Raw genomic sequence first — 27,621 nt, forward strand, 5'->3', positions numbered from 1 at the left:
GAATTGTCAGTGGAACAACAATGGCAGGTATTCTTGGGAATAATGCACAAGGTGCAGGATCAGTTTATTCCCCAGAGAAGGAAAGACTCAAAGAGGGGAAAGGGGCCACCGTGGCTGACAAAGGAAATCAGAGATAGCATTGTGTTAAAAAGGAAGAAGTATGGCTGAGCCAAGCTGAGTGGGAAGATAGAAGATTGGGAAATTTTTAAAGTGCAGCAGAATTTAACTAAAAAGGTAATTTGGGAAGAAAAAATGAGGTACGAAGGCAAGCTAGCCAGGAATATCAAGGAGGATAGCAAAAGCTTTTTTAGGTATGTGAAGGGAAAGAAGTTAGTTAGGAACAATGTTGGCCCCTTGAAGACCGAATTGGGTGAAATTATTACAGGAAACAGGGATATGGCAGTCGAATTTAATAAGTACTTTGGATCTGTCTTCACGGGGGAAGACGTAAGAAATCTCCCAGAGGTAAGGATGGACAAAAGGCAGAGGGTGACAGAGGAACTGAAGTGGATTGACATTAGGAAAGAAATGGTGATGGGTAGACTAATGGGGCTGAAGACTGACAAATCCCCAGGTCCAGATGGTCTGCATCCCAGGGTACTAAAGGAAGTGGCTCTAGAAATTGTGGATGCATTGGTGATCATTTTCCGATGTTCCTTAGATTCGGGGTCGGTTCCTGAGGATTGGAGAATGGCTAATGTTATCCCACTTTTTAAGAAAGGAGGGAGGGAGAAAACGGGGAACTATCGTCCAGTTAGCCTAACATCTGTGGTGGGGAAGGTGCTAGAGTCCATTATTAAGGATGAAGTAGCGGCATATTTGGATAGCACTGATAGGATTGGGTCGAGTCAACACGGATTTACCAAGGGCAAATCATGCTTGACTAATCTGGAGTTTTTTGAGGATGTAACCAGGAAAATAGACGAGGGAGATTCAGTGGATGTTGTATACCTCGACTTTCAGAAAGCATTTGATAAAGTGCCGCACAGGAGATTGGTGGGTAAAATTAGGGCTCATGGAATTGGGGGGCGGGTATTAACATGGATAGAAAACTGGTTGGCGGATAGGAAACAAAGGGTAGGGGTGAATGGATGTTTCTCAGAATGGCAGGCCGTGACTAGTGGGGTGCCACAGGGCTCGGTGCTGGGACTGCAGCTGTTTACGATCTATGTTGATGATTTAGATGAAAGCATTGTGAATAACATTAGCAAGTTTGCTGATGATACAAAGTTGGGTGGCAGTGCGACATGTGAAGAGGAAGTTAGGAGAATTCAAGGTGATTTGGATAGGTTGGGTAAGTGGGCAGATACTTGGCAGATGAAGTTTAATGTGGATAAGTGTGAGGTTATCCACTTTGGGAGCAGGAACAGGAGGGCGGATTATTATCTGAATGGTGTGGGGTTAGGTAAGGGGGAAATACAAAGGGATCTAGGAGTCCTTGTTCATCAGTCACTGAAAGTGAATGAGCAAGTGCAGCAGGCAGTGATGAAGGCTAATGGAATGTTGGCCTGTATTACAAGAGGAATTGAGTACATAAGCAAAGAGATTCTTTTGCATTTGTACAGGGCCCTGGTGAGATCATTCCTGGAGTATCGCGTACAGTTTTGGTCTCCAGGGTTAAGGAAGGATATCCTGGCTATAGAGGGCGTGCAGCGTAGGTTTACGAGGTTAATTCCGGGGATGTCGGGACTGTCTTATGCTGAGAGGTTGGAGAGACTGGGATTGTACATGCTGGAATTGAGAAGATTGAGAGGGGATCTGATTGAAACATACAGGATTATTAAGGGATTGGACAAGATAGAGACAGGAAATATGTTCCAGATGTTGGGGAAGTCCAGGACCAGGGGGCATGATTTAAGAATAAGGGCTAGGCCATTTAGGACAGAGGTGAGGAAAAACTTCTTCTCCCAGAGGGTTGTGAATTTGTGGAATGCACTGCCTCAGAGGGCAGAGGAGGCCAATTCTCTGGGCACTTTCAAGAAGGAGCTAAATAGGTTTCTTATAGATAGGGGAATCAAGGGATATGGGGACAAGGCAGGAACAGGTACGAGGATCAGCCATGATCTCAAAATGGCGGTGCAGACTCGAAGGGCCGAATGGTCTACTTCTGCTCCTATTGTCTATTGTCTATATACTCATCACCCTTTATGTGGAAAAAGTTGCCCCTCACCAGCGCCTCAACTTCCTCAGGAGGCTAAAGAAATTTGGTTTGTCCCCTTTGACTCTCACCAACTTTTACCGATGCACCATAGAAGGCATCCTATCTGGATGTATCACGGCTTGGTACGGCAGCTGCTCTGCCCAGGACCGCAAGAAGCTGCAGAGAGTTGCGGACACAGCCCAGCACATCACGGACACCAGCCTCCCCTCCTTGGACTCTGTCTTTACCTCTCGCTGCCTTGGTGAAGCAGCCAGCATAATCAAAGACCCCACCCACCTGGGACATCCTCCCTTCTCTCCTCTTCCATCAGGTAGAAGATACAGAAGCCTGAGGGCACGTACCACCAGACTTAAGGACAGCTTCTACCCCACTGTGATAAGACTATTGAACGGTTCCCTCGTACAATGAGATGGACTCTGACCTCACGATCTACCTTGTTGTGACCTTGCACCTTAGTGCACTGCACTTTCTCTGCAGCTGTGACACCTTACTCTGTACTGTTATTGTTTTTAACCTATACTACATCAATGCACTCTGTACTGACTCAATGTAATTGCACTGTGTAATGAATCGACCTGTAGGATCGGTTTGTAAGACAAGCTTTTCACTGTACCTCGGTACAAGTGACAATAATAAACCAACCAACCAATTAACCTTTTAAATTTTCCCCTCACATTTTCAACCTATGCCCTCTAGCTTTGGACTCCCCTGCTCTGGGGAAAAGATTGTGGCTATTCACCTTATCTATGCCCTTTATGATTTTTTAACCCTTTATAAGGTCACCCCTCAGCCTCCTACGCTCCAGGGAAAAAAAATCCCAGTCTATCCAGTCTCTCCTCATAACTCAAACCCTCCAGTTGCGGTAATATCCTCGTAAATCTTTTTTGTACCCATTCCAGTTTAATGACCTCCTTCCTATAGCAGGGCGACCAGAACTGTATGCAGTACTCCAATGTGAACTTTGGTGAAAATCCTGGAACTCTTTCACAAATACCACCGTGGGAGCACCTTTGTCACATGGCCAGCAGCAGTTCCAGAAGGTGACTCACTGCCAACTTCTCGAGGGTAACCATGGCGACAAACGCTGGCCCTGCCAGTAGCGCCCACAATCCGAGATACGTCACCAAAGGCACAGAGATGTTGAACAGGCTCTGCATTGATGGTGATGATACAAGAAATCAGAACTCAGCAAAGGTCACCGTCCCCAAGAGAGGACAGGATGAGGAGGGGACAAACACTCACCTGATGCTCTTTCGTCCTGGTGTTTGTTCTGCCGTTGTTGGGCCACGTCCTTGGCCTCCTCATCCCTCGCCACGCTGCTCAGCTGGTACACATCAATTTCATGCAACTTGGGCAGCAGATCCTTCACCCACTCATAACGAATCGGGCACAGAGTCCGCATGTAAATCTTGGATGTGACCATAACATCATGAAAGATAATCCAATCAAGCTGGCTCTCTTGTTCAAACAGCTGCCAACAAAATACCAGGGTGAGGTTTTCTCAGAAATTCTTCATTTTCTGCTTCTCGCCTTTGTATTATGTAACATCCTCAGGGGTAATCTACTATTGCCCTAGAAATGGACCCTACCCATCTCTAAACTCCTCCGGTATGTCAACACTGAGAAACCTGACACCCTCCAGTTTGATTTCAAATAATTCCCCAATTCCTTTGCTCCGTCATTGGCAGCTGTGCCTTTAGTGCTCTGCCCGATCTCCCCACCAATGAGACTCCCCTTAAAACCCAGCTCTTTGACCGGGGGCTGTTCTTTGTGTTTGATTTGAGAATGTTCCAGAATCACCGTAGAACATTTTACTATGTCACAATGCAATTTGTTGTCATGCTGCCTGATCATTCAGTGGGTGAAGGCACGGCCGAGGGGATGTCAGCCAGGACAGTGTGAGCATCACCTGAGCCAAAGAGGTGTAATAACCAATGAGCTTCTGTCTCTGGTTACTCCCCAGTGGAACAGGCTCAGGTTTCAGCTGCGAATATCAACCACCCATACGCAACCTGCTGGAAAACATGCAAGGACAAATAAAGTTTACAAATAAACACTGTAAGGAGCTACATACGACAGAGGAAGGGTGGATGTGGACAAGTGATCCATGACCATCCATCGTGTGAAAGGATTTACCGACAGACCTGCAAAGAAATAGGTCATATTACTTTAAGAGACTGTACAAGATCCATCAATGAGAAAGATTCAGGCACGGGGAGACGAGTCAGCTCCCATACTGTAAACAGATGCCAGATTTTTCTACACAACCAAATGGCTCTGCTGACAAATTAATCCCTGTAGCAACACAAGTCAAGGTGTTACTGAGTGATGAGGTCGTTCAATTCTGTTTCTGCGCGAAGGTTCAGATCCTTGGCTGCTGAGATCAAACATGTCCTGAGCTCACTGGAGGCAAATACAGGCAGTTCTGCTATAACCTGATAGTTGCATTCCTTGGAAACCTCGCATTATATAAAAAATACAGTTATCAAGACAATCGTGTCAATGGGGAAAAGGGGGTTAAGGGCTTGAGAGTTTCAGACTCTCAGTAACAAAGTTATTTCTCCCCCCCACAGGATTTTCAAAAATAAAGGTGTTTTTAATAGCTGCAACTAAAGGCTGCGTGTTACATTATTTAACAGAGTTTGGTTAAACAAGCATCAGTGGAAGCAATTGCTTGTCAATTTCCAAAGAAACTCTTAAGTGGCCTCCCGCGGTGAAACTTGCAGCCCGTGTACTTAAGAGACAATAACATAGAACACTACAGCACAGTACAGGCCCTTCGGCCCACAATGTTGTGCCGACATTTTATCCTGCTCTAAGATCGATATAACCCTTCCCTCCCACATAGCCCCCTATCTTTCTATCATTCATCAATGATGTCTAATTATTGCCAGGCTAGTTCCTGATCGAAATCGTGTTATAACCAATTTGCCTGCATAATACAAATAATTTATCAGTCACGATATATCGGGTTCACATTATGGAAATGTGTTATAGCAGGATTACCTGCTAGTTAGTGGTCAACATGGGGAGAGTGGGACATTGAAAAAAGCATCAAAACGTGATAGAAATTTAGCACCAGGATTCGGACAGGCCATTGCTAGTGAGGGGGATCCCCCCCCCCACCCCCCCCCACCTCCCCTCCCAGCACCTGAACTACCAGACTCAAGCTCAGATAAGTGACGTTGACACCAACTGCACAAAATGCAGAAGTGATACAGGCGGCATATCCCTTTTTAATAGAAATAAAATCAGAGAACATAAAAAAAAATTCACCAGGCAAGACACAGGGATCTCAGAGTGCGAGGAGAAACTATTTACCTTCTGGCTACATTGGAGAAATACCCAGCACATAAACATTTCCTCAGCAGCTCAGCCTTGGAGCCACTGTACGTCTCTGAGGGAAAGTCCTTTCTCTGCAAACAACAACAGAGATCAGCCTTGAGTTGTGTCCGAAGGAGAGAGAAGAGCAAGAGACGCAGTGGGAAAAGTTGAGGAGAAGACATTTTCAAATAGAAATTCAAAGAACGGAGACTCGGGCACTCGGACCTGTTTCATTTTCCTGAGTATCTCCTGGAGTTGGGTCTCCACGCTGAACGCAGTCTTCATTGCTCGCCAGTGGAGCCAGTACTTTCGGCACCAGGAAGACGGCGAGTCACTGAGGGTGAACAGACACACGTGAGCGACCAGGTGCACCGTGCCAGGCGACAACAGAAGCGAAAGAACGGCTCCCAACTCCCACAGGGGAACGGCGGCAAAACAGGTCACCCACTTCATCAAGTGTTTGAAGGCAATTCTGCCCAATTGTTCTCGTCTGTGATCCCAGACGCTGAACACAGAGGCGATTCAGGGAGTCACACATCACCCACTCCAGAGACACAAGCTCATAACTTAATCAGCCATTACCAATGCGGGACTGAGTAGCTGCTATAGTCATAGAGACACAACACAGAAACAGGCCCTTCAGCCCATCGAGACTATGCTGACCAGCAGCCACCCATTTACATTAATCCTATTTTAATTTTCTTTACCTTGGACTCATCAACTCCCCCCAGATTCCACCTCTCACCTACAGACTAGGGGCAATTTACAGTGACTAATTAACCTACCAATCCGTGTGTCTTTGGGATGTGGGAGGAAACCGGAGCACCCAGGGGAAACCCACGCAGTCACACACAAACGTACCACAGTACAGCGCAGGAACAGGCCCTTCGGCCCACCACGTCTGCACCGACCACGACGCCAAATTAAACTAACCCCATCTGCCTGCACATGGTCTACGTCCCATCATCTCCCGTCCGTGTGTGTGCCTGTCTAAACGCCCGTTAAACGTTGCTGTTGTATCTGCTTCTACCAGCTCCCCAGCAGCTCATTCCAGGCACCTACCGCCCTCTACATAGAAAAATTTACCTCGGACGTCTCCTTTAAACTTTCCCCCATTCACTTTAAACCTATTCCTTCTAGTATTCGACATTTCCACCCTGGGAAAAAGACTCTATCTAACCAATCTATGCCTCTGATTTTTTTTTTGTACTTCTATCAGGCCACAGGAAGAACGAACAAACTCCACTCAGATGGCAGGTGAAGTCAGAAATGAACCCAGGTCTCCGGTGCTGTGAGGCAGTGGCTCTGCCCAGCTGCACCATTTTATCTTTCACATGAGACATTAAACTGAAGCCTCTGCATTGACTGTCAGTCTTTATACCAGTAACAAAACTACTTCATTCTCGGGCATCGTTTGGTTGTGAAATCTGCTTTACAAATGCAGGTTGTCTTTTTATTCTGCCTCGGAAAGTCTTTTACCTCCAAGAACGCAACACAGTTCAGAACAGGCTCCCTTACTCTGATATCTCCCAGTCCATAGCTCTTCAACAAGTCCAAGGTGACTCACACTGCTCAGTCCATCTCCCCACCTTCCCACAAAGGCCATACCTTGCCTTGCACTTCTCGAAGATGTTGAGTAATGTTAAGAAATCATTGCTGCCGCCAGCCTCCTGAGCCAGCTCCTGGTGCCTCAGCTCGGCTTCCTTCTGCTTGTCCGGGTTCCCTGTTGGGACAAAGCACTGGGCCTCAGTAACTGGCACCTTAGCACCTCGATAATCTGCTCCACGTTTTACGTCTCTCCCACCCTTACTTGTCCTGCTTATTGTTTGTTGAGGTTTGTTGTCAATTATCCCAGCCTCTGCCCCTCAGCTCTACACCCAGACAGTGAAGACCCCATGCCAGCCCTCCCTAAATGAACCAGCCACAGGCTGGCACGTGGGTGTCTGCAGTAACTCTCAGGCCTCCTCCTCCTTTCCCTGCTTCCTATCACCTCTTCCTGAAGCCTCCTCCTGTGTGTAGAATGTTGGACATGTCCAACTGTACCCATATCCTCCTCGTTCTCCTACAGAAGGGTACAAGCCAGCCCCGGCTAATGAACAGGTTTCATTTTTACACAGTCCATAAATCGATTTTGTCCATAGATTGGGAAATACACAAAAATCACTCGATGTGGTAACCGTACCTCCACAGTGTTGTAATGAATGGCATCAAAAGCACATGACTGATAAGAAAGAACAATTACTAAAAGTGGAGAGAGAGAGGAAACTAGTCCTGCTGTTAATAGATACAAACGTATGCACGTACATCATACTTTTGAATTTAATATTATGGGAGCTCACTCGTATGCAGAGGTGCCTGTATGTTGGGTGTTTGTAACTCAGGGTGTCCTGTATTAGTAGTAGAAGCAGTAGTCCATTCGGCTTCATTCCTGCTCTCCCATTCAATAAGATCATGGCTGATCATCTAGCTCCGTGCAACTTTTCACATGAACCTCAAATCCCTTGATTCTCTTAAGATCAAAAAACCCATCAACCTCGAACTTTAACATACCAGAACTCTAAAAGGCCCTGGGGACTCTGGTACATTAGAGAATTCCAAAGACACTGGGTGAAGAAATTCCTTTCTCATCTCCACCCTGAATGGCTAAATCCTTACTTTGAGACTGTGATCCCTGGATCTAAAACACCGCACCAGGAGTTGAAACATCAATTCCTCATCCGCCTGGTCAAGCCCCATAAGAATTTTGTACACAAGGCTCTAACTCTCGCCAAGGTGTCTGCCCGGGTGGTAAGGGCCATTCTTCACACAGGAACCAGGTTATGGAATCCCAACCAACAGGGTGCAGGCAAACGTTGCCTGAACCTATCCACCCTCAACACGTACACTTGCAGCTGCAGTCATTGGACAGTGATCATGACCTGTAACCCTGGGTGATCCAGTTCCCCTCCTCTCCGAACCAAGAAACTGAGAATATCTGTTGCAACACTGCTGTCACCTAAGCTCAGCTAATAACAACTCACGTGCTGTGCAGTTCATCAGCTGTAATTGGAACCTCAAAGCAACTGCCACATACAAAACCATTGTTGAAATAAATAATGTACGTTGGACTAATGCAATATCAAGTTGCTGTCGTACTTAAGAATGGATGGACTGCCACACAAGTCCTGGAGTTCAGTGGTTCAAGCCCCGCTCCAGACACCTGGTGCCCTAACCTAGGCTGACACTCAAGTGCTGCCATGGCAAAGACGCTGGATGGAGATGCTTAACCAAGGTAGATTATAAAACATAATTAGTCAAGATACAGCAGGAGATTTTCCATGTCCTGGATTATATTCCCCCCCACCAAAAGAAGATTAAATGGCCATCCATCGCATTGGTGTGAGAGCCCACCAAGCGTGAAATGGCTGACACCTTCACTCATGTACCTGTCATTGGGAGGTGCATTGAGAGCACATAATGCGGTGTTGTACAAACCATTTCAAGAGCCCCCGCCCTCACCTGGTCGAATGAAAACGTTTTCTACGGAGAGCATCGCGGCCACTGGAAGCAAAAGGCACTCATAGCCCACGGCGGCGGCTTTTATCAGAGCCCGTGTCATAGGTGGCGGGAGAGGAAACTCCACCATCAGGCGCCCAAGTTTGGTCACACAACCTGCCCTGAGAGAGGGGAGGAGAAAGAGACGACCAGTAAAGTCTCTGCAGAGACCAAGGCTCCATCAGCCCTCTCAGGTGATTAGAGATCCCAAGAGACCACAGTGAACAGAACAGTGGTAGTCCTCATGGTTAATATGCATTGCTCAAATCCCCTGGGTATTATTATATGGCTGTTCACGGGAGCCACCAACATAATAATGCCCAGGGTAATTTGAGCATTGAATATTAACCAATATTAAGCAGTTTGCCTACTTACAGAACAATTAGAGGGGTGTTAAGGAAAATTATTTTCATTGAACAAGTAACAGAAATCCAGAACACACAGCCTGAAAGGGAGGTGGAAGCAGAAACCAATGTCACATTTAAAAGGTACCTGGATCAGCACTAAAGACCGTAACCTACAGGGATAAAGGACCAAGTCCTGGGAATTGGGAATAACACAAATAGCTCCATTTCTGAGTGGCTTGGACATGATGGGCTGTTTGTGTTAACAGGGGCAGCATGACATTCCCACTCGGTGAATACACCACTCAGTAACATCATCCCATGCACGTCAGGCTGCATGCCTGGTCTCTGCCACCTTCAGTGATGGCGGTGGGGGAGAAGGGAGCGATGGAGGCAGTTACAATTTGTCTCAAATCCCCAATATGGGAGGGATTAATGATAAATTAGGATTCTTTAATTGAAAAGAGAACACGTCAGAAACACAACAGGTTGTTTAGCAAGAAAATTGTAACATATTGGGGAGGCTTCTTGTTCTTTAGACAGTACATTTTACCTGCCAGTCAGAGGTTGTGAGTTTGAACCCAAATCCCAGTGCAGTACCGAGGGACGTTTTCCCAGGGCGACAATGGCTAACACGAGGGCACATAATTTTAAGTTGATTGGACGAAGATATCAGAGGGATGTCAGGGGTACGATTTTTTGACACAGAGAGTGGTGGGTGCATTGAACGCACTGCTGGCAGAGGTTGTGGGGGCAGATACATTAGGGACATTTAAGAGACTCTTAGATAGGCACATGAATGATAGAGAAATGGGAAGCTATGTGGGAGGGAAGGTTAGATAGATCTTAGAGCAGGATAAAATGTCAGCACAACATCGTGGGCCGAAAGGCCTGTACTGTGTTGTAGTGTTCTATGTTCTACATTCATTATTCGAGGTCCCCCCTTCTGAAAGATTGCCAAACTGACCAGGCCACTCACTCACTCACCTGTCAATAGCATCATTCTGGTAAAGCTGTTTCAGTGCCTCCAGGATGTGCCTCTCCTCTGGCCTGTCAAGATACGGGAACCTGGGGAACGACCAGAAGAACCTCGATTGGGAAGTGGAAGATTGCACAGCTTCCTCTGGTGCTGGGATCAGTGAAGGACTGAACTATGCTGACTACCAAACAGGGAAGGCTCACTCATTCTGTACAGGCTAAGGTTACTTGAGTTGGCCTTTCCCTATCTGCTTGTACAAGGGCAGGAGTTCTCTTTAGGGTCAACTATCAAAGTTGGCTACTAGTCAACTCTCTGTAGCAAGCGCACTGCCCCAGTACTGAGGCCAGGCCACTGGGTCACCATGGCAACCTGTTGGGACAGGTCCATCACATCTTCCCTGTTTTGATAATCCTTCCAGCTAGCAACTTAGAGTCACAGAGTCATGCAGCACAGAAACAGGCCCTTTGGCCCAACCGGTCCATGCTGACTAAGTTGCATAACTGAGCTGGTCCCATTTGCCAGCGTTTGGCCCATATCCCTCTAAACCCTTCCTACCCACGTGCCCATCCAAGTGTCATTTAAATATTGTTAATGTACCTGCCTCAACCACTTCCCCGGCAGCTCATTTCATATATGGATCACCCTCCCTTCAGGTTCCTATTAAGTCTCTGCCCCTCACCTTAATCCTACGGCCTCTAGTTCTTCATTCCCCAGACATGGGAAATAGACTGTGCGCATTCACCCTATCTACGCCCCTCATGGTTTTATACACCTCCCTAAGATCACACCTCATTCTCCTACGCTCCAATGAATAAAGTCCTAGCCCGCTCAACCTCTCCCTGTAACTCAGTCCCTCGAGTCCAGGTAATATCCTTGTAAATCTATTCTGCATTCTTTCCAGCATCTGGCATCCTCCCTTTAGCAGGGCGACCAAAACTGCACACAATATTCCAAATGTGGCCTCACCAATGTCTTGTACATTGCAACATAACATCCCAACCTCTATACTCAGTGCCCTGGCTGAAGGCCAGCAGGGCAGTAGCCTTTGATGGGCAGATCAGTCAAAGCTGGGCAAGTACTGAGACTCACCAGGGCTCAGGGGTGGAAAAATGAATGCGCTTCACTAGTTGGGTGTCAGTTTAATTCCACAGGATCCTCAGTGAATTCCCGGAACCGTTTGACTCTGTAAGTCAGCAGCCCCTGGACTTGGGCCACACACTGACGGACAGACGCACACAGTCTATTCTCCCCTTCAAATCCTAGTGGAGGTAGGATTTCCCAATAGTTCCACTGCTTCCTAATAGTTCTTAACACTGCAATTGACACACATGAAAACCAAGGCAACCCCTTGATCAAGAATGTCCCCTGTCCTCCTGAGAATTGGGGGAGATGGAGGAAAATCACCGAGGCCTCCCCAGCTGATCACCGTCCAGCCCTCATCCCTGTCCAGCGACTCCCCTTGGAAAGTGCAGACAAACAGATTATGCTAAACCGTGATACAGAAAGAGTTGAGGTATCTGCAGGAGGGTGATTCAGATGGGAATACTTCCCCTCCCTTGAGGAACTCTATCCGTGCACACTGCGGTAGCAGACGGCTCAAAACCTCACTGCATTACACTGTAACCTGACACAGGCACAGGAAGCTCCCACAGAGGGAAGAGAAAGAAGCAGCATTGAATCTTTGCTGTTTTCATTAAAGTGAAGGGAACTCACTTTCCATCAGCACTGTCGTGTAAAAGAAGGTCTGAAAGCATCGGGAGCTTGTGTCCTGGCCGTGTAACAAATGATGTGGCACCTCAGAGAATGAAAGTGAATGAAAAGTTGTAGCCATGGAACCCAGTGTATACCATTTATAAATGTACTGCAGTGACTTGCCCAGACTACACTGACAAACACAGGATCTCAATCACCACAAAGGGCAAAGGCAATGGTTGCATGGCAATGCCATCGCCTGAATGTTCCCTCATCCTCCCTGATTGGGAAATACATCATTCCTTCATCGTTGCTGGGTCTAAATCCTGAAACTCCATTCCAAAAGCAGTGTGGGAGTACCTTCCCCAGAAGGATGGCTGTGGTGCAAGGTGTAGATGGGTACGTGATGGTCAGAATGGACAGGATAGGTTGAAGGGCCTGCTTCTGTGCCGTGTTACTTTGTGACGTTCTCAAGGGCAATTAGTACTGGCCTTGCCAGCAATATGCACGTTCTGAAAAATGAATAAATAAAGCAAAATATCTGCCACATCTCAAAATAACCACTTCACTCTCACCTCACCACTTCAAGAAGACTCTCAGTATGGACAGCATTGGACAGGAGAATGGCAAGGAATTAGGTCCATTGGGATTCTGAATGAAAAAAGTAAAGACTCACGGGTTTGGCTTATTAAGTTATTACATCAGAAAGGAGTCATCACTCCAGGAACTCTCCACCTGTAACCCTACCTGCCCACCATTAAATATCTGGTCTACTTCACGTCACTCATGCGTAGCAGCACAGGTGCAAGACAACATCCTTTATCTGAGCGTGGATGTACTGCCGAGGTTTTATAAGGTGTTGGTCAAACCACATTTGGAGTATTGTGAGCAATTTTGGGCCCCGTATCTAAGGAAAGATGTGCTGGCCCTGGAGAGGGTCCAGAGGAAGTTCACAAGAGTGATCCCAGGAATGAAAGGGTTAATGTACAAGGAGCGTTTGATGTCTCTGGGCCTGTACTCGATGGAGTTTGGAAAGATGAGGGGGGATCTCATTGAAACCCACCAGATACTGAAAGGCCTGGATAGAGTGGATGTGGAGAGGATGTTTCCATCAGTGGGAGAGTCTAGGATCCGAGGGCACAGCCGCAGAATAAAAAGACATCCCTTTAAAACTGAGATGAGGGATTTCTTCAGCCAGAGGGTGGTGAATCTGTGGAATTCATTGCCACAGAGGGCTGTGGAGGCCAAGTCATTGGGTGTGTTTAAGGCAGAGATTGATAGGTTCTTGATTGCTAAGGGGGTTAAGGGTTACAGGGAGATGGAGGGAGAATGGGGTTGAAAAAAAATCAGCCATGATTGAATGGCGGAACGGACTCGATGGGCCAAATGGCCTAATTCTGCTCCCATACCTTATGGTCATTATCTCTCTAGAAGGCAGATAAAGAGCAGAAATTGTATCTGAACCACATTACCCAATAACGTTGTTCACACCAAGGCACTTCAGGGTGAGGACCACCGACGTCAGACTAACTCTCTGGATCTCTGGGACCATGTGATCTGGCATGCACTTCTCCCAGAATTCTTTGCTGTAGATCCGATAGCATTTCCCAGCAGACGTCCTCCCAGCTCTCCCAGTTCGCTGCATGGCTTCACTCCTGCAGGAAGCAACAGCAAGGGCTTCGGCTCTGAACTGGAATAAAACTTTCATCTTCAAAAGCTTCAGCGCCATATTGAGTGCACCAATTTGCATGTAAACTCTGCTCAAGACTAACCACTAATTTTTTTAAATTCCATTTAGATTTTCTGTACAGTGGACTCACACAGAGTTTGGTCCATTAAACTAATATTCAAAAGGTGTGACTGGGAAGGGTTCAGAGGAGATTTACAAGATTGATTCCCAAATGAAAGGGCTTACATATGATGAGCATTTGTCGGCTCTTGGACTGTACTCACTGGAGTACAGAAGAATGAGAGGGGGACCTCATAGAGACATTTAAAATGTTGAAAGGACTGGACAGAGTAGATGTGGCTAGGTTGTTTCCCTTGGTGGGTGAGTCCAGGACCAGAGGGCACAATCTTAGAATTAGTGGGTACAGGTTTAAAACAGAGATGAGGAGAAATTTCTTTAGCCAGAGGGTAGTGAATTTATGGAATTCTTTGCCACGGATAGCTGTGGAGGCCCTATCATTGGGGGCGTTTAAGGAGGAGATAGATAGATATCTAATTAGTCAAGGTATCAAGGGATATGGGGATAAGGCCGGAAATTGGGGCTAGAAAGGAATACTTTTTTTTCTTTTTCTTTAGCTCATGGAGCAGACTCGATGGGCCGAATGGCCTACTTCTGCTCCCTTGTCTTGTGAATCTTGTGAAAGGCAGGTGATCATAGAGTCATACAGCAGAGAAATGAGCCCTTCGGCCCAACTGGTCCATGCTAACCAAGATTCTCATCTAAGCTAGTCCCATTTACCTGTGTATAACCCATATCCCTCTAAACCTTTCCTATGTACCTGTCCAAGTACCATTTAAATGTTAGTACCTGCCTCAACCAATTCCTCTGGCAGCTCACTTCATATACTCACCACCCTCTGAGTGAAAAAGTTACCCATTAGGTTCCTATTAAATCTCTCCCCTCTCACCTTAAACCTATACCCTCTACTTCTCGATTCCCCAACTCTGGGAAAAAGACCCTATCTATGCCCCTCATGATTTTATACACCTCTATAAGAGCACTCCTCATTCTCCTACGCTTCAACGAAAACAGTCCCAATCTGCTCAACCTCTCTCCATAACTCAATCCCTCAAGTCCCGGCAATATCCTCATAAATCTCCTCTGTGCTCCTTCCAGCTTAACGGCATCTTTCCTGTACAAGGTGACCAAAACTGAACACAAATATTCCAAATGTGGTCTCTCCAACATCTTGTACAACTGCAACGTAACATCCCAACTTTTATACTCACTGCCTTGACTGATGAAGGCCAGCGTGCCAAATGCCTTTTTCACCACCTTGTCTACCTGCGATACCACTTTCAGCACCAACAAAGGTGCAGTTTGGAACTCAATAAGAATGCATCGATAGGATTTGGCCTTTTGAGACTCTATTCAATAGGAATGGGATGAAGGGTTTGCATCATTGAGATGCCATATGGTAGGATTCCTGGGATCAGGCTGGAATGCCAAGTCTGTCCCTAGTGGGTCTATTTAAAACCAGTAATTTTTAAAAACTCACTTTGAAATGGGAACAACCTCCAGTACATCGAGTCCAACAAGCGGATTGTGATTCAGCTGCTTCACGAAGCCACAATCTACAACATATCTGTGACGAAAGAGACATGGGAAGGATTTGTCAACACTGTACAATACCAGCAACCAGTCACAAAGTACAATGCACATCACCTGATGATGTACAACCTGTGATAAACAGAAACCCAATTCTATCAAAACATTTTGTATATGGGTGAGAATTAAATCCCTTGTTCCCCGATTCCTGCTCTGCTCTGTACATTTGGAGTTGTAATTCTGGGAGTTTACCACTTGGAAATATCTCTTCGGTAGACAGAATGGAGGCTCAAGAGACTGCAGTCGCTGGAATCTGGAGCAACAAACAAGAAGCTGGAGGAACTCAGCGGGTCAGGCAGCATCTATGGAGCGAAATGGACAGTCGACATTTCAGGTCGAGTCCCTTCATCTGGAATCAAGATGAGATCCAGATGAAGGGTCTCGATCCAAAACGTCAACCATCCATTTCCCTCCACAGATGCTGCCTGACCGGCTGAGTTCCTCCAGCTTCAAGTTCGATAGATAGAACTTGCCTTTCTATTGTACTTTTCACAACTCTGGGCTCCCGTGTGCTACCAGCCAATGAAGCCTGGCCATTGTAGGAAAACAGGAACATCGATTTGCCAACAAGAATCAGATAATGACTAAATAATTGCTTTTAATGATGTTGTTTGAAGGATAACTGTTGGTCAGAATACTGGGGACAATCTTCAAGTTATACCAAGAGATGGTAGACTGGGACCTCGGTAAAATTTTTCAACTAACAAATGGTACCTCTGGCCGTCTGGTATTTCTCACTGTTGCACTGATGTGTCAGCGTGGACTGTGTGAAAAATACTCTCCCTTTCTGCTGATTGACAAGTCAAACACCCTGCGCTGTAACTTGGCAGACTCATGATCAGAGCTCTGATAAAGGATTCAACCACATTCTGAAAAGGTTCAGTAGGAAAGCTGCCACTCTGCACAGGAAGGTGGCTCCAAGAGAGAGGAAGTTGCCCAGAGGCTCCCTTATCATTTGGGAAATTTGTTTATATGGAAATATACAGACGACAGGACCAGTCAGGGCAGTGATTTCCCTACTGTGGCCAAATACGTCTCAAACATACACTTCTTCCCAATGTCACTTAAAGTACTATAAAGAAAACAATCAGATGGTGGCTGGGAACCACAAATCAGTATCTTTGGGAAAGAGCTTGAGATAACAGAGTGTGATTAGGGTCTGGCAGTAACTCTTAGCTTGCACTTTCTTACCTTATTCTGTCAATAGTCAAAGAAGTGGCTGCTATATTTGTAGCAACAATGCACTTCCTGACGTGAGGTGGTGCAGGAAGGAAAACCTTTCTTTGCTGATCTGAAGGGAAAAGAAAACACTATAAGGAATGAGATAAGGGATCCGTACATGTTAATTAAAAGGGCGGTCTTGCAGTCGGAAACAGTTCAGTTAGCTTAACCATTGGCCTGAAGCAGCCTGCCTGTGCAGGGAATGTGAAATTTTACATTTTTCTTTTGAATTATCAAGCAAGGTTTCAGCAGCTAATGAAAGGGTTAGTTTCAGAGTAAAGCTCCATTTAACACATCCCATCTGCACAGATGGTGAGGTGTGTATTTTTGCAACTGATATTACCTGTTGACATAGAGCCGTAGAGTGGCAGGATGAGCAGCCCCTCAATCGATCCATCTCTCACATCATATTGGTAATCAATTGATTCTCCTTTCTGGAAAAGCAAGTCACATGCCCGCTCAATCTCAGACTGCCCTGTACAAATAAAACACCACGTCAGACTCATTCCAAGCAATGTAGCAAGTTGAATCATCAAGACTTACAGCGTGGGAGGCCATTGGATCTATGGCAGTCATGGGTAATCTCACAGCCTTGCAAACTCATCTTCCTCCAGCAACTATCCAACTCACATGGAAATGCACAGAATCAGCTTCCACAATGTTTCCAGCTTGAAAATTCCAGTTCCCTACACCTAATTGAAAACATTCTTCATCTCTTTACATCTTTTGGAAATTGTTTTAAATTTCTGGCCTCTGGTAACTGACAAAGGGAAATTTTTTTCTCTTTCAATATTTGTCACAAAGAGGCATTATTTTTTCACCTGAAACTTCTCAATTCCCAGGAGAGGCTGAGCACTGAATGGCCTACAGGACAAGATTATTTTTAAGACATTTTCCTCATTGGGATTTGCAAGTGTAACAGGTAAGGCTGGTATTAATTGCATCCATTCAAGTAATGCACTTCTATTGAATCAAGTAATTAAGCTATTGAACCAAGTAACCTGCCATGACACTTCTGAGGGTCACCCATGTTGATGAGCTGCTGTGTCATGCTTTGGCCAGACCAAAGAAGGAACAACAAGGTTTCTTTCCCTAAAAGGCATCATTGAATCATTTGGAATTACACTTGACATCCTACAACTTAATAGTCTTATCACCATAAAAACCATGCTTATATTTCCAGAATTAAAAAAGACGTAAAGTTGCTCTTGCATCCAGAATATCTGGCAGATGTGAAAAAGAAATTCAAAGTAAAAATTGGAGAACAGTTTGACTAACTAAATTAGGATAGGAAAAAAATGAAATTAAAACTAAAACGAGCACCAGAACAAATTAAAATTTTGCAGCTTCGGATATACATCACATCCTACAGCAACTTCAATGTCGCAGCCACTTACAACACGTAACTGCAATGCAGCTCGAAGTGTGAGACCTAAATACTTTAAAACCCAGGTTAAGAGCCTGGTGAACTCAGGATGCCTCAAGGCAGTTTACAGCCAAAATTAAGTAATTTTTAAGCATGATCAATCTAGCAGTGTAGGAAAAACAGTAACCAATGTGTACATAGCAAAATCCCACAATCAGAAATGTGTTAATGACTTAAGAAATGACATTAGCTGAGGGATTAGTATTGACCAGAACTCCTAAACCTTGTTTTCCTTAGTAATTTCTGGTAATTGACAAAGGGAAATTTTTTCCTCATCAAAATTTGTCACAAAATATTTTTCTCATCAAAATTTGTCACAAAATTTTTTCACCCAAACTTTTCTATTCCCTGGAGAAGTCGAGCACTGAACATCCTACAATACAAGAGTATTTAATTTTTTTTTTTTATTTACAGCGTGGTAACAGGCCCTTCCAACCCAACGAGTCTGCGCCGCCCATTTTAGACCCATATTAGCCTACCCGTACGTCTTTAGAATGTGGGAGGAAACTGGAGCACCCGGAGGAAACCCACGCAGACACAGGAGAAGGTACAAACTCCTTACAGACAGTGACGGGAATCGAACCCCAATCGCCGGCGCTGTAATAGCGTCACGCTAACTGCTACGCTACCGAATTTTTAAGACATTTACACTACCATATTTTTAAGACATTTTAGCTATCTACCTTGGTAACTGCCGTGGCATCATTTCTCAGTATTCAAGAGTCAGCCCAGAATACAAGCTCATCTACCTGCAGAGGACTTGAACACGTGATTTTCAGTCTCAGAATCCAGGGGTTCACTGGCTACCAGAACAAGTTTACACAAATTTGCCATGACTGGGGCTGGCTGATATATACACATGGGTGATGAACAGAAAATGGCGCAGAAAGTGGCAACTAATCCCCCAATCCCCTTCGCCTACAATGTGTAGGAAGGATCTGACAGGATAATCTGCACCGCCAGCCCATTACCTGTCAAAAACACTAGGATGTCTCCTTCTGACTCATTCATGTGTATGTCCAAAGTGACATTTACAACCTAGGCAAAAAAAACAAGACAATATTACAACCTCGAGCAAGTCAGTGTGGATTAGAAAAAGTGATTTTGTATTTACATAGTGCCTTGTAGTGCTTTGCAGACAATTCTCTGAGCTAGCAGGTAGCCATTTCATGCAACAAGGTCAAGCAATGAAGTAAACCACTCACTGACATAAAAGGTCAGTTTCTCGAAGGATAAAAGTTGGCAATAAAAAGGACATGCTTTTTCCAGAGTTTTTGTGCTCCCAAGGGGATTTGCTGAAACATTGTCAGGCAAATATTTTACACCAGCCCAAAGGAGACATCAAGACAGGTAACTGAACAAAGAAAGGTCAGGAGGTTTAGGGAAATAATTCCAGAGACTGCGATTTACCATAAACCTAGAAGTAGGATAGAAAATGAAGACTATACAGAAGGCCAGAGTAAGAGGGATGGGAGAACTCCCTAATCATCTTCCAAAGTTGGTGGGAAATTAATTTTGGTAAATTGGTTTATTGTCACATGTACTGAGGTACAGCAACAAACTTGTCTTGCATACTGTTCATACAGACCGATTTCATTACACAGTGTATTGAGGCAGTACAAGGTAAAATAGAAACAGAATGCAGAATAAAGTGTTGCAGTTATAGAGAAAGTGCAGTGCAAGTAGACAATAAGGTGCAAGGTCATAACGAGGTAGGTTGTGAGGTCAAGAGTCCATCTCACCGTAGTAGGGAACCATTCAATAGTCTTATATCAGCGGTAGAGAAGCTGTCTTTGAGCCTGGTGGTACTGTAAGAAAGTTTTTATGTTTGACCAAAAGACTCAGATTGATTTAGCCTCTAAGAATGTACCTTTCCTTTGGTTCTGAACTGGAATATCAGTCTGGGCAGCTGCTCAAGCCCCGAAGCTAACAGACATGAGTTCTACCTACTCACGCAACAGCAGAGCTCAAATCGGGAACCTGCAGTTTAATGGGGCTGTGCCTTCATTGATGCTTCACAGGGGATGATTAACAATTACCTCTTTAACAAATCCCATGCCGTGTTTATCCTTCGGTCCAATCAGGTTGCAGAATAGTTCCTTGACGGGATAAGTCCGCCCCGACACATGGTAGACAGGACAGCCGTGCAGGAATTCTGAGAGTTTCTCTGTATCCAGTGTGGCCGACATCACAACGACCTTCAGGGGAACCTTACGCATGGGTGGCGTTGTGCCCTGTGCTGACGTGCCCTGTGCCAACAGGGATTTGAGCAAGCCGAAGAGAATGTCCTGCGGGGAGAAAGGGCTTCACTAGTGGGAAGAGCCCAGCAAACCCTGGTAACATCCGCACACTGCAAGGGGCCGTCACTGTGCGTGATCCAAAATTCTGGAGCTTATGACCAACAACAGATTCCCACTCATGAAACACACCCGTCTGACATTCACTCCCATTGATTTCAGTGGGAACCTGCGGTGCCGGGAAAAAAATGGAAAAAAGCTGTTCCAGGGGAAAAAAGGAAGATAAAGTACCAGAAATGAGATTCATAAGGGGTGACTGTTTCTATTGATAGGATAGTCAATAAAAAAAGGACCTGGATTTAACAGCTGCCCAGAGTGGGCATCAGAGAGTAATTTGAGGGATTTATACCAGGTTTATTCCATGACTCCTGTTATTTGGCAAAGGAAAAAGATGAGCAATCATGTTTTTAAAGCAAAACCCTGTTGAGATTTGAAACGTGCTGCCTGAAAAGAGATTCAGTGGTGGCTTTAGAAGGGTGCTGGGTAAATATCCAAGGGGTAAAATGGCTGGACCAGGCAGGAGAATGAGTCAAATTTGATTGCCCTCCAAAAGAAGCTAGCACAAGCAAGATGGACTAAATGGCCTTCTGCCGTGTTGTGCTGTCTGATTCTAAAGTTCACAGTTCAATAACAAGTGCTTAGTTGGCTGATCTCAACCAGGGCGGCAGCTGAAACCCATAACATATTTTGCTGGCCCCAAGTTGGGGAGGAGGGAAAATGAACCAGCCAGGATTCTTGGTGCTGATCAACGGTGACGCTTCCTAACAGGAGAATCCGTAGACAGGAATTGGACGTGGCTGAACCTGGTTGAAATTAAATACCTCCTCAAACGGCCCACTGACTCCTGATTCCTGGGCTCACTCAGGAAAGCCGGTTTTAAAATGATTGATCATTTTAAATGATGGGCAGCAGTGGCAAGGCGGCACATTTACTGCCCCTCCTGGTAGCTCAGGGAAGTGACAGTGAGCGTGTTGAACGTTCGCATCCACTCTTGGTAAAGGAATAGTGTGCGAATTGGAAGGTTGTGGTGTGACCATGGCTCTGTTGCTCTTGTTCTCGAGGCTGTTCTACCATAGCTATGGTACAGATTCAGGGAGGGACGTGACTGGTGCCTGTGGAATTTCATCCCCAAACAACAAGTTAAGGACAGAAATGGCATCAACCAAACAGAATTCACAAGAATGTTGAAGTGTTACTTAACAGTGCTAAGGCTCCTCTCGTGGGCCTCATCCAGAATGACAACGCTGTACCGATTGAGACCTGGGTCCTGCAGAATCTCCCGCAACAAGCAGCCATCGGTCATGTACTTGATTTCAGTGTCCTGAGTAAAAAGGAACAGCCGTTCTATGAAATTTATGGCACAGAAGGAGTCCATTCAGCCCAGCTGGTGCATGTTCCACACAAAGCTCCTCCCACCCCACCAAGATATCCCTCCATTTGGTTCTCCCTCACATTTAGCCAGGACTTCTGTTGTGGCTGATTTCATAAGAACTGGGGGAAAGCATTTAACTCCTTGACTTGGCTTGCTAACACTTCGGGTGTGTCCCGGAGTCTCCAAGAATTGAAAATCAATCTTATGGACACCACCGCAGCCGATGAGGGAGATAGAAAGACAAGGGTTTTTTTTCCCATATTTTTGAACATATATTTGAATATTGAAGGTAAATGTCTGATAGAGCAGCAGATGGATGCAGACAGAATGACACACAGAAATACATACTCAAAAAGTCACAGGCGACAGACTCACACATCAAGATAGTGACAGAGACAAGGCAAGCACTATAAATAATCAATCAGCTTTCAAGACAGCTACAAGGACTGCACACAGCCGACTAGTCAGGTCCAATTTCAGCCACGCTGGACAGACTACCTATGACTTCTCAGTGCAAACATCCATCAAGTCGAACCAAAGACACCTTGACCCTCGGGTGACTTCTCACCTCAGAGGTGCAGTCGTCGAAGCGCACCTGGTAGCCCACTGTTCTGCCCAGATTACAGCCCATCTCCTCGGCCACTCTCAGGGCCACGGAAATGGCAGCCACTCGCCGGGGCTGCGTGACCCCAATTATCCCATGCCGTCCCAGTCCTGAAAGGGAAAAGGGAAACTTAAGGCAGAAGGACCAAGGCCACCCTTCCCCTCTCCAGAAAACACTTAGCCCATTCATTGAATGCCCCTCGCTCTTCAAAGGCAGCGGTCTCCAATGGTTCGTGGTCACTTGTCATCTGACAGACAGGACCACAGACACCATCACAGGTAAACACCTAAACACCAGCCAGTTTCAGTCAACAGTGTCAGCTAGGGCTCAGGGTGGTCACACTCTCTCCCCTAAGTCATAGGGTCGTGAATATAAGACCCACTCCAGAGCAAACAACACAGGCCAACATTCCCAGTGCAGTAGTGAGGGAGCCCAGTACGGTCCAAGGTGCAACCTTTCAGATGAGATGTTAAACCAAGATTCCATCTCACATGAAACATTGTGTGTCATTCCCTCAAGAAGGCAACATCATATAGAAGTGTTTAGAATTATGAAAGGCAGAGATAAGGTGGACAGTAACAGTCTTTTCCCCAGGGTAGGGGAATCCAAAACCAGGGGGCATAGGTTTAGGGTGAGAGGGGAAAGATTTAACAGGGACCTGAGGAGCAACGTTTTCATGCGGAGGGTGGTGAATATATGGAACGAGCTGCCAGAGGAAGTGGTTGAGGCAGGTACAATGGTATCATTTACTATTGATCAGTCGGTACTGCAGTGTAGCACTTAGCGCGACACTGTTACAACACCAGCGATCGGGGTTCGATTCCCGTCGCTGTCTGTGGAGAGTTTGTTCATTCTCCCTGTGTCTGTGTGGGTTTCCTCTGGGTGCTCCGGTTTCCTCCCACATTCTAAAGAAGCACGGGTAGGTTAACATGGATTTAAGATGGGCGGGGTGGACTCGTTGGGCCGGAAGGGCCTGTTACCATGCTGTATAAATAGTTTTTTAAATTAGTTTAAGTTATTTTTTTAAGAAGGACTTGGATAGGTACATGGAGGGGCGGGGCTTAGAGGGATATGAGCCGAATGCAGGAAATTGGGACCAGCTGCGTGGGCACCGTGGTCGGCGTCTTTGCTGTATTGCTCTATGATTCTATCTATCATCAAAGATCCCAACCATCCGGGCCACGCCATCTTTTGATAGCTACCATCAGGCAGGAGGTACAGAAGTCTGAAGTCCCACACAATTAGGTTCAAGAACAGCAACTTCTCTTCAACCATTCGGTTCTTGAACCAACCTGCAAAACCCTAATCACTACAGTTTAGCAACACTATGGCAATTTTGCATTAAAATGCATTTTTTTTGTGTTCTTTCCCGCAAAAATTGTGTATAACTTATGGTTACATTTTTCTTGTGACTGCTGCTTATCTGATGCTCTGTGCCTGTGATGCTGCTGCAAGTAAGTTTTTCATTGCACCTGTGCACACATGGACTTGTGCATGTGACAATTATCTTCACTTTGACTTTGTCAATACTCAATAGCATAGCAAACAGTATCAGTAGACCATTCAGCCCTTTAAGACTGCTCTGCCATTCAATGAGATCCTGGCTGATCTTCTATCTCACTGCAATATTCCCACTCTCCCCATAAACCTCGATGTCTTTCGTATCGAGAAGTCTATCCATCTCCAAAGAAATTCAGCGAATTGGCCTCCACAGCCCTCTGTGGTACAGAGGTCCACAGGTCCACCACCCCACTTCTCATCTCAGTCAGTATCCTGAGACTGTGCCCCTTCATTCTAGAACCCCGCTGCCAGTAGAAACGTTCTCCCTGCAGCCAGTCTGGTCTGTCGAGTCCCGTCAGGATTTTGTGCATTTCAATCTGATCCCATCTCATCCTTCTATACTCTAGTACCTAGTCAATCGCAGCTGTCCTCCTACAACAGTCCTCCCATCACAGGAATCAGTCCACTGAATTTCATTGCTCCCCTATGGCTTTGTGTAAGTAGACCAGACAACCCTCCTGGCATGGTCTGACCAAGGCTTGTATAATTATAGTAAGACACCCTTGCTGTTAAACTCAAAATCTCTGGCAGGGAAGGCCAACCTACCATTTCCCTTCTTCAGTGTTTTGCTACACTTGCATTTTCTCTTTCAGTGACTGCTGCACAAACACATCCCGATCCCTCTGTGCAGGAATACTTCCCAATCTATCGACAATTCAAATAATATCCTGCCTTTCCGTTTTTCCTACCAAAGTGCTAACCTCACCCATTCACTCAACTTGCCTAAATTGCCTCGAAGGCCCTCTGTGCCCTCACAACTACAATCCCAGCCAGTTTCATGTTGTCAGCAAACTCAGAAATATTACATTTGTTTCATGCAACCAACTTATTCATGTATATTGTGAATAACTGGGGCCCAAGTCCTGATTCCTGCAGAGACCTTCCAGACATACAGTTCTTTCTGACATAGAAAGTGGCCATTTTGTCCCATCGAGCCTATGCCGGCTCACACAGCAACCCTGTTCCCTGCAACCCATTCCCCCTTCATTCCCGTCAACTCCCTCAAATTCTACCACTCACCTACACACTAGGGGCTACTCACAATTGACAATTAACCTACCAATCCACACGTCTTTGTGACATGGGAGGAAACCGGCACATTGGGGGGGGGGAGGTGGAACAAGGAGAACATATAAACTCCACACCAACAGCACCCAAGATCAGGGTTGAACCTGGGCTGCTAAGCAGATTTACCAGCTTTGCCATTTGCCACACTGAGAAAGATCCATTTATTCCTACTGTTTTTTTGTCTGACAATCAATTTTCAATCCATGCCAGTATGTTACCTCCAATCTCTTGTGCAGGAAATTTGCACGCTGACCTCACTTTGAACTTTATCAAAGGTTGCCTGAAAAATCCAAATATACCACATCCACAGGTTGTCCCTTGTCTGTTCTACCATGTACACCACATTTAGTCAAACACAAATTTCCTCTCATAAATCCATGTTGAGTTTGTCTGATCCCTTTTCTATTTTCTGAGGGTCCTATTATCACATCCCTTAAAATAGACACAAGCATTTTTCTTACTATTAATTTTAGGCTAACCATTCTGGAGTTCCGTTTTCACTCAACCTCCTTTTTTTTAAAATAGTAGGGTTACATTTGCAACCCTCTAATCTGTAGGAACTGTTCACTGAATCCACTGAATTTTGGAAGATGACAACCCACTATTTCCAAGACCACCTCTTTAAGAAGCAAACGATCAAGCCCTGGGGATTTATCAGTTTTATCCCCCTAGGCGCCCTCAGCTCAGTGGCGCAACAGTTAGCACTGCTGCCTCCTAGCTCCAGTGACCAACACTGAATCTGGTCCTCCAGTGATGACTGTGTGGAGTTTGCTTTCTGTCCTGGGTGCTCTGGTTTCCTCCCACATTCCAAAAATGGGCGGGCTTGTAGATTAATTTGCTATGTTCTCTTACCACATTAGAGATGATCAGGGGAAATCCATAGGGATGAGAGAGAATGGGTGAAGGAATACAAGGAATACAAGATGTTTGCTCTGAGAGTTGGCATCGACTCAACGGGCCAAATAACCTCCTTCCATGTGGTTTAAAAATTGAAAATAATTTCCCCAACACTTTTATTTAAAATACTAAATTCCTTTCATTTCTTTTTTTCATTAGACTTAGTCCCCTAGCATTTCCAGGAAGTTATTTGTGTTCCCTTCCATGAAGACAGAACCAAAGAATTTGTTTAATTACTCTTCCACTTCTTTGTCCTCGTTATAAATTCTCCTGTTTTTGACTGTAAGGCTCTGCAACTGTCTTAACTTTTTAAAATACAAAACAGATTTGTACAAGCTTTTACAGTCTGCTTTTATGTTCCCTGCAAGTTTACTCTCATGGTCTAGTTTTGCTCTCTGAATAAACCTCTTGGTCTATTTTTTGCTGAAACCCAAACTGCCCCCAATCCTTGGGCTTGCTTCTGTATACGAGTCCACTTTGGATCTAATACCATCCTTAACCTCTCGCAGTAGCTGTGTTTGGATCACTTATGCTTTCGCATTTTTGCGTTCTTTTTAAACTGGCATCGCCAATTCACCATCATGCCTCTTAACGAAGCTCCACACTCTGTCGGGCCAACACACCCCTCATAACTCCCTAACGTCTGGATTTAGGGCCCTAGATTTAGTCATTCATTTCCACTCATCATCAGACTGCTGTGGAGTCTTGCTGTGCAGAAACCGGTTGCTAAGCTGGGAACTCTCCCGATTTGTAGACTGCAGCGGGTCGAGCAGCATCTGTGGGGGCAGAGGGAGGGTGGGAGGGGAAGGCCCTGTCCCGGGTGCCCGGAGAGGGGGGGAAGAGGAGAGGGGGAGGAGGAGGAGAAGAGAGAGGGGGGAGGAGGAGGAGGGGAGAGAGGGGGGGAGGAGGGGGGGAGGAGGAGGGGAGGGAGAGGGGAGGGAGAGGGGAGGGGAGGGAGAGGGGGAGGGGAGGGAGAGGGGAGGGAGAGGGGAGGGGAGAGGGGAGGGGAGAGGGGAGGGGTGGGGGGAGGTGGTGGGGGAGGGGTGGTGGGGGAGGGGTGGTGGTGGTGGGGGAGGGGAGGGGGGAGGGGGGGGGAGGGGAGGGGGAGGGGGGGGAGGGGAGGGGGGAGGGGAGGGAGAGGAGAGGGGAGGGGTGGGGAGAGGGGAGGGGTGGGGAGAGGGGAGGTGGTGGGGGAGGGGTGGTGGTGGTGGGGGAGGGGGAGGGGAGGGGAGGGGGAGGGGGGGAGGGGAGGGGGAGGGGGAGGGGGGAGGGGAGGGGGAGGGGGGAGGGGAGGGGGAGGGGGGAGGGGAGGGGAGGGGGAGGGGGAGGGGAGGGGGGAGGGGGAGGGGAGGGGGAGGGGAGGGGAGGGGGAGGGGGAGGGGAGGGGGAGGGGGAGAGGGGGCCCTGCGGCTCCGGCCTCACCTGCCCGCTGCAGATACTGCGGCAGCTGCGTGGTTTTCCCGCTGCCCGTCTCCCCGCTCACTATGAGGAACGGCTGCTCCCGGACCGCCTGAACCAGCTGCTGCCGGTGCCGCTGGATGGGCAGCGAGCCGGGCCCAGGCCCGCCCCGGCCCTCTCCTCCCGCGCTCTCCCGGGACATCGGAGCGCGGGCCCGGACACCAGGCTCCGCCTCCCCCGCTGACATCATCACACCGAGGAGTCACCCGGGGGAAGAGGGCCGCGGCACGGCGGGAGGGTCTGCTGCTGCCCTGCTGCTCCCCCTCCTGCCTTACTCCGGAACAGCAGCCTCTGCTCCCACTGCAAAACTGCTAAGTGGTGTATTATTGTCACATGCACCAAAAAAC

The 27,621-nt window shown here is 46.6% G+C and overlaps 1 protein-coding gene across 3 annotated transcripts in view; it reads right to left on the bottom strand.

The window, feature by feature from the left end:
- Positions 1-27,502, bottom strand: part of dhx40 (DEAH (Asp-Glu-Ala-His) box polypeptide 40) — a 30,581-nt gene extending 3,079 nt beyond the window's left edge. For 2 of the 3 annotated variants that reach the window (XM_052035794.1, XM_052035792.1), the window contains exons 1-16: positions 27,239-27,502; positions 22,256-22,401; positions 21,517-21,636; positions 20,058-20,306; positions 18,990-19,056; positions 16,936-17,067; positions 16,563-16,662; positions 15,262-15,348; positions 13,507-13,689; positions 10,351-10,431; positions 8,984-9,141; positions 7,094-7,208; positions 5,711-5,819; positions 5,483-5,577; positions 4,236-4,305; positions 3,404-3,632 (exon numbers count right to left, since the gene is read on the bottom strand). In XM_052035794.1, coding sequence (XP_051891754.1) covers positions 3,404-3,632; positions 4,236-4,305; positions 5,483-5,577; positions 5,711-5,819; positions 7,094-7,208; positions 8,984-9,141; positions 10,351-10,431; positions 13,507-13,689; positions 15,262-15,348; positions 16,563-16,662; positions 16,936-17,067; positions 18,990-19,056; positions 20,058-20,306; positions 21,517-21,636; positions 22,256-22,401; positions 27,239-27,464 — 2,167 coding nt within the window. In that variant the 5' untranslated portion in view covers positions 27,465-27,502. The remainder of the gene's footprint in view (positions 1-3,403; positions 3,633-4,235; positions 4,306-5,482; positions 5,578-5,710; positions 5,820-7,093; positions 7,209-8,983; positions 9,142-10,350; positions 10,432-13,506; positions 13,690-15,261; positions 15,349-16,562; positions 16,663-16,935; positions 17,068-18,989; positions 19,057-20,057; positions 20,307-21,516; positions 21,637-22,255; positions 22,402-27,238) is intronic. The other variant, XM_052035795.1, reaches the window with a different exon arrangement.
- Between the last annotated feature and the right edge of the window lie 119 nt (positions 27,503-27,621).

Source organism: Pristis pectinata, chromosome 21 (assembly GCF_009764475.1).
Source record: "Pristis pectinata isolate sPriPec2 chromosome 21, sPriPec2.1.pri, whole genome shotgun sequence".
Lineage (NCBI taxonomy): Eukaryota > Metazoa > Chordata > Chondrichthyes > Rhinopristiformes > Pristidae > Pristis > Pristis pectinata.